This window comes from Molothrus aeneus, chromosome 3 (genome assembly GCF_037042795.1).
Source record: "Molothrus aeneus isolate 106 chromosome 3, BPBGC_Maene_1.0, whole genome shotgun sequence".
Lineage (NCBI taxonomy): Eukaryota > Metazoa > Chordata > Aves > Passeriformes > Icteridae > Molothrus > Molothrus aeneus.
The window spans coordinates 39,761,143-39,767,340 of record NC_089648.1 but is presented as its reverse complement, the minus strand read 5'-3'; the positions used below and the strand labels follow the sequence as shown (position 1 = coordinate 39,767,340).

Here is a 6,198-nt window from a genome sequence, read left to right as displayed (position 1 = left end):
GCGCGGCGGCCGAGAGGAGGCCGGCGCCGAGGAGCCGGCACGCAGGGCGGAACGGCGCTCCCCCTGCGCGCCCCGGGAGCCGCTCGGTGCGCCCGGCAGAGCCCGGCCCGCGGCGGGAGTCGCTGGGGGCGGGTGGAGGCGCCGCACCGCCCCCGAACGCCACCGGTACCGCCGGGCGCTCCCGCCCCGCCCCGCCCCGGGCACGGCCGCGCCCCCGATATCGCGAGAGCGCGGCTGAGGGGAGGGGAGGGCCTGGGGAGGCCGGGGAGGCACCGAGGGCGGAACGGGGAGAGCTTGGTACGCCGTGGGAAGCGCTTTTCGCCACGAAAGCCTGACATTAGAGTCGGCGTCCTTCAGCTGCGCTGAGACTGGAATTTGGAGGATAGGTGTCCCTCCGTGGGTCAGTGACAGTTTATTTGACTGTCGGCATAAACCTGACCTCAGATCACAGAACGGAAAAGCAGTATGACAGAGAGAAAATATACCGCACACCATTATTGAATACCCATTGATTTCGACAGTTACCTTAACGTGGCTGAGCTGCTTAAAATCATAAGCAAGAGCGAAAGTTTGAAAAAAACAAAAATCTACATGGAGTGCCTTGTGTACTGAGAGATTCAAGAGAGCCTGTGTATGTACCCCAAGGCCCTGTGCTAACTGAGCTAATGTTCTATCTTCAAAGCCCTCTAATTTCATACACCCATGTAACTTGTTCTCTTCATTCCTAGCTCAAACAAACTGGCTGCATAAGAATGCCAAATGCACGTTCTGATAAATTTTAGCTTTTTTGAAATCAGTTTTGTTTGTATAAAGACTTTTATTCTGCTTAAAACATTAAAATATTATAGTTGCTAGACCTCATTTTTAAAGTTCTTCTTCTGATTGAATATTGAGACCACTACAAATATACTATTGGACACAAAAGCATGATATGATAAGGAACTGTTATTTCCAGCAGTCTTTAATTTTCCACATAGATGTCAATTTCACTGAAGGTGCTGGAGTGAGACCAGAGAAGGGAAATGGAGCTGGTGAAGGATCTGGAACACTTGTCCTATAGAGAGCAGCTGGGGGAGCTGGCACTGTTTATCCTGGAGGAGGCTCAGGGGAGACCTTATTACTGTCTACAACCATGTGGAAGGAGGCTGTAGCCAGGTTGGGGTTGGTCTTTTCTCCAAGGCAACAAATAGCCAGACAAGAGGTAGTGGCCTCAAGGTTTGCCATGGGAGGTATAGGTTGGACACCAGGAAAAATTCTTCACAGAAGGGGTGATTAGACACTGGAACGGGCTCCCCAGGGAGGTGCTGGAGTCACTGTCCCTTGTATATATATATATATATATATAGTATATACTGTATCATGAAAGGCTGGATATGGCACTTACTGCCATGGTCTAGTTGACATGGTGGTGTTTGGTCACAGGTTGGACTCAGTAATTTCAGAAATCTTTTCCAAGCTAATTGGTTCTGTGGTTCTGTGATTTGAGATAGGTGGGTACCCAAGGTGTGGGAACATGTGGAGCCAAGGAAACAAAAATAAAAAATAATTGTCAGAGGTGTTTCATGGGGGTGTGGTGAGGTATAAAATTCTTCCTGCACATTTACATGTCAATAATGATCAGTCAAGAAACCAGTCCAAGATCTCTGATACTTCTTTGGATTGCTACTAGTTATTATGGGTAGTAGATTGTTGAAAGTATCATAGGTACAAACATTGAAAGGTGAAAGTAAAATCAAGTGAAAATTGTATAAAAGAGTACTTAACTGCCTAGAAGCAGTTGCAGAGACACAACATGTTTCAGAACAAGTTCTTTAAGATTCCCAGGGGTTGGTTGCGTGTCAGAACAGCACTCTTTTTGCTGTGTCAGCATTTATTTTTCTTTACCAATGACTAAACTGTCATAACACATTCATGACTGTATTGCTTGTGAAAATTGTCACCAGCATAATAACAATAAAATTTTCTCTAATATTCCCAGCCACAAGTCACAGTTCAGAAAAACAGTGTCATGTGCAGTACACTGAGTTGCCTCTGTGTAGCTGGTTCTCAATACAGTGGCTTTATCCAAATTCACATGCACACACTAAAGAGAATTTGGACTGGTACTTTCTCCAGGCAAAACTAACAAGCACAGAGGACTATGTTGTCAGTGATAAAATATATCAGATGCTTATATAGGGCAAAAATGCTTGTAGTGTTAATTACAGACAGACACAATTAAGACATCCCTATAGAAAGTATCTGTTTAAAAAGAAGCTGAGGTTGATATTGACTGATCTGCATCAAAACGGTTTAAGTTGATGCAGATCAAAAACTTGGTCATAAAATCTTAACTCAGGTTGAAAGGGACTTCTGGACTCCTCTTGTCCACCTTCCTGTTCAAAATAGTTCTAATTAAATTGAGTTGCTCAGGGTCATGTCCATTTGACTCCTGGACAAGACGAGATATGGAGATCCACAACCTCTCTTCAGAAACTTGTTCTGATATTCAACCACTGTCATGATATTTTAAAAAATTAAATACTGATTTGGTATGACCCTAATTGGATTTTCCCAGGATCCAGTTTATCACTGAGTGCCTCTGAGAAAAGTCTGTCTTTCCTGTATCCTCCAATTTTGTAGTTGTGGGCAACAATAAAGTCTCAGCTGTCTCTTCTCCAGGCTGAAGAGACTCAGCTCTCTCAGCCTCTCTGTGTACAGCATTTTCTCCAGCTCCCTGACCATTTTTCTTGCTCTATACTAGGATTGCTCCAGTATGTCAGGATCTTTCTTGTAACAAAACCCCCAAAACTGTACACAGCACTGCAGGCATGGCCAAATAGAGGGGAAGGATCACTCCCACAACTTGCTGGCTACTCTCTATTACTAACACAGCCCAGGATGCAGTTGGCTGCCTCTGCTGCAAGGGCACCGTGGGGGCTCATATTCAGCTTGTCCAGCAGGATGTCTGGATCCTTTTCTGGAGAGCCCCTTCATCCTTCAGCATTTCATCTTGCATGGAGTTACTCTGTGCTAGACGTGGGATTCCACTTACTCTTGTTGGACTCCACAAAATTCTTGTCAGCTTGTTTCTGACTGCTCCCTCCAAATTGGCATTATCCACAAACTTGGGGAAAATAGAAGGTTTGTTTTTCTTGGTGCCTCACCACCTGCATTGTAAAAAATATGCCCCCTCTGTCCAATCCAAATCAACCCCCTCTTAGTTTAATGTTTTTGCCCTTTATCCTGACACTACAGATCTTGGTAAAATGTTTGTCTCTGTCTTTCTTATATGGTCACTTTATATATTCACAGGGTACTGTAAGGTGCCCCTAGAGCCTTCTCTTTTCCAGGCTGAAAGTTCCACCTGACTATGAGGAAGAACCGTGCAAGTGACCTCTGCTGGAACAGATTGCCCAGAGAGGTTGTGGAATCTCTCTCAAGATATGAATGTGGAGATATTCAACAATTGTCTGGATGCATTCCTGTGCCATGTGCTTTAGAATGGCTCTGCTTGAGCAGGGAAATTGACCCAGATGATGCACCATGGTCTCTTCCAATCTGACCCATTCTGACCCCTATGATTCTGTGAAGAACCCAAGTATCTCTTCTTGTCTTTACAGGAGAGATGTTCACCTCTTCCTTAAGGTCCCGCTCCAATGTCTGTGTTGTGCTGGGATCCCCAGCGCTGGGCGCAGTGCTACAGCTGGCGTCCCACGAGTGGGACACGGGTGGGACACGGGTGGGACACTCCTGGACCTTCTGGCCATGCTGCTTTCTGTGCAGCCCTGGACATCGCTCTGGAGAGCCAGAAAGCAGCCCCGGGGCAGGTTGCCCCGGTGAGGGAACAGCGGCTGCCGCCGCGGGTCCGCCGCGCTCTGCGGGCGACCGAGGGCTGTCCCGCCCGGCCTCCTGTCAGCGGCGGCGCTGCCCTGGTTACGGGCCGGGCCCGGGGCCGGGGCCGGGGCCGGGGCCGGGGCCGGGCCCGGGGCCGGGGCTCTCCGCCTCCCAGCGGGAGGGAGCCCCGAGCGGGGCTGTGAGCCGTGGGCCCCCGGGGTCAGGACGCAGCCGGCGGGGGAAGGCGGCCCCGGTGATCCGGCTCCGCCGCGGGGCCGTTCGCAGCCGCAGGATGGAGGGCGCCTGGGCCGGCTGCGCCTCTGGAGGAAGCCGCGATCCTGACGTTGTCCGCGAAAAGCACTTGTTTAAAGGCAAACTGCCGGAGCCGCTCTTTCAGCTGGCGTGCAGTCACCATCACTGCGCTTTCCCCGTGAGTCGCAATGGGTTGTGCGTCTGGAACACAGCCACTGCTCAGGTAAAGCTAGAATAGAGCCCTTGGTAGGCTGCTACTTTAAACTAATTTATAAATAAAATACTTGAGGGTAATGTAGAAGTGTCAGGTTTCACTTCAATGCTGGAAGGCTACTAGCATTTTTATGAACTTTTTTTATTGTGATAAGAATAAAATAAGCTGTTGTGGTGGGTTGGCCCTGGCTGGCAGCTAAACCAGTACCCAGGCTCCCGCTGACTCCTTCCCAGCAGAGTAGGGGAGAGCATAGGATGGGAAGAAGTGAGAAGTCACATGTAGATTCAAAGGTAGTTTAATGAGTGAAGGGAAAAGAGAGAAAAAAGCTATACCAAGGCACCCCCTACAACCAGACTAAGCCCAGCACAGGCTTTGAGCAACAGCCACCTTAGAGTCAATGTCCCAGGCCCTCAACACCTTCTTGCATGCAATAGCCCAGTTCTATTGTTGAGCATAACATAATATGGTAGAGACTATCCCCTTGCCAGTTCAGCAAACTGAAATATTTGTTCCAGCTGTGTCCCCTCCCGACCTCTTATGCATCTTCAGTTTATGATTGGGATGTGGAAACTGAGAAAATGTGGGGAAAAAGAGAAGGCCTCTGTGCTGTGCAAACAGCATTTGGCAACAGCCAAAACATTACCCTGTTATCATCACTGTTTCTGTCACAAAATCCAAAGCATTGTGCCATGCAAGCTGCTATGGAAATAAGTTAACTCCATCCCAGCCAAACCAGTACAGCTACATTGTAGTTTAGGTGATTTTGAAGCTGTAAATAAAAATTAATTATTGTTCCATTTGTATTTTTATATGATTCATAATCTTTGTTTGAAGTTTTAATTTAACTTTTCTTTATCTACATTTGTCAGCCATTATATTTGTCAGGGCATCATTATTCAATTTCTGCATTGTCATTTGGAAATAACATCAATCCACTCCTTGTCTGCTCTGCCTCTCATGAACGTGTGATAGTGTGGAATCTTGATGAATGTACGCAGAAAGTGGAAGAAGGTAGAGTATTGTTTATATATGTGTGTCATCTATATAAACAAAGAAGTGATGCAAAGGCAGCCATTCACCACCAATCACTCAGACCAGTGTCCAGCCAGTTTCTGAGCAGCAATAACCTTGGAAGGCCACCCCAACACTTCCTTTTCTCCCACTGCTCCTTCTCTAACGAGATTTCTTTATTTCTGAGAAGCACGCCTCAGTCACTCAGATTCAGCAGCAGGAACAGCCATATTAGTGCTGTGCTTCTCTCCTGCTCTTCTTCGGCAATGCTGAGTTGAACCAGGCCGGCAGCACAGCCCGTCCTGTCATTGTCACAGCCACCGGCCCCGGGCGGCGGCGGCCCCGCGGCGATGCTGAGCTGGGTCCGGAGCTGGCCGAGGTGCTGTGCTGTTCGCCTCGGGGCGAGCAGAGAAGCACTGCGGTGACGCTCTGCCACTGTGGAATACAATGGACAGAAGAAAAATAATCATAGCAGTACTGCATAATTAAACATGCAATGCCGAAGTACTTCCTTTTCTGGAATACTTGTGGAACTGGTGTTTTGTATCCTGCTTTGCCTCTCCTTCTGTCTCTGGAACATTGTTTTCGTGTGTGTGTGTGAGAGACACCAATGCAAGTGTCTGATCTGGGAGAAGAGTGCATGAGTGGAAGAGCATTGTGGTGACATAGCACACAGAAAATAGGAATTTTAGTGTCCTGACCACCATCTTGGTTTGGAGCCTCAACCAATGGCATTAGATTCTAGGGAGCAGGGCTAACCTCTTTGCAAGCTTAAATTCATTGCAAAGTAGGAGAATAATGAAAGAAAAAGAAAAAAAAAAAAAAAGAAAGATCTGCACAGTCATGATTCACTGGATTTCCAGTGGCAATCTGTCCCCTTTTGGTGACAATATTTAAAGTTTTTA

General features: G+C 47.6%; 1 protein-coding gene across 1 annotated transcript in view; it reads left to right on the top strand.

The window, feature by feature from the left end:
• Nucleotides 1-4,045: 4,045 nt before the first annotated feature.
• The window catches only part of WDR27 (WD repeat domain 27), a 92,068-nt gene continuing 89,915 nt past the window's right edge, over nucleotides 4,046-6,198 (top strand). Inside the window, exons 1-2 of the mRNA XM_066545647.1 lie at nucleotides 4,046-4,291; nucleotides 5,152-5,293. Of these exons, the coding sequence (XP_066401744.1) occupies nucleotides 4,109-4,291; nucleotides 5,152-5,293 (325 nt within the window). The 5' untranslated portion in view covers nucleotides 4,046-4,108. The remainder of the gene's footprint in view (nucleotides 4,292-5,151; nucleotides 5,294-6,198) is intronic.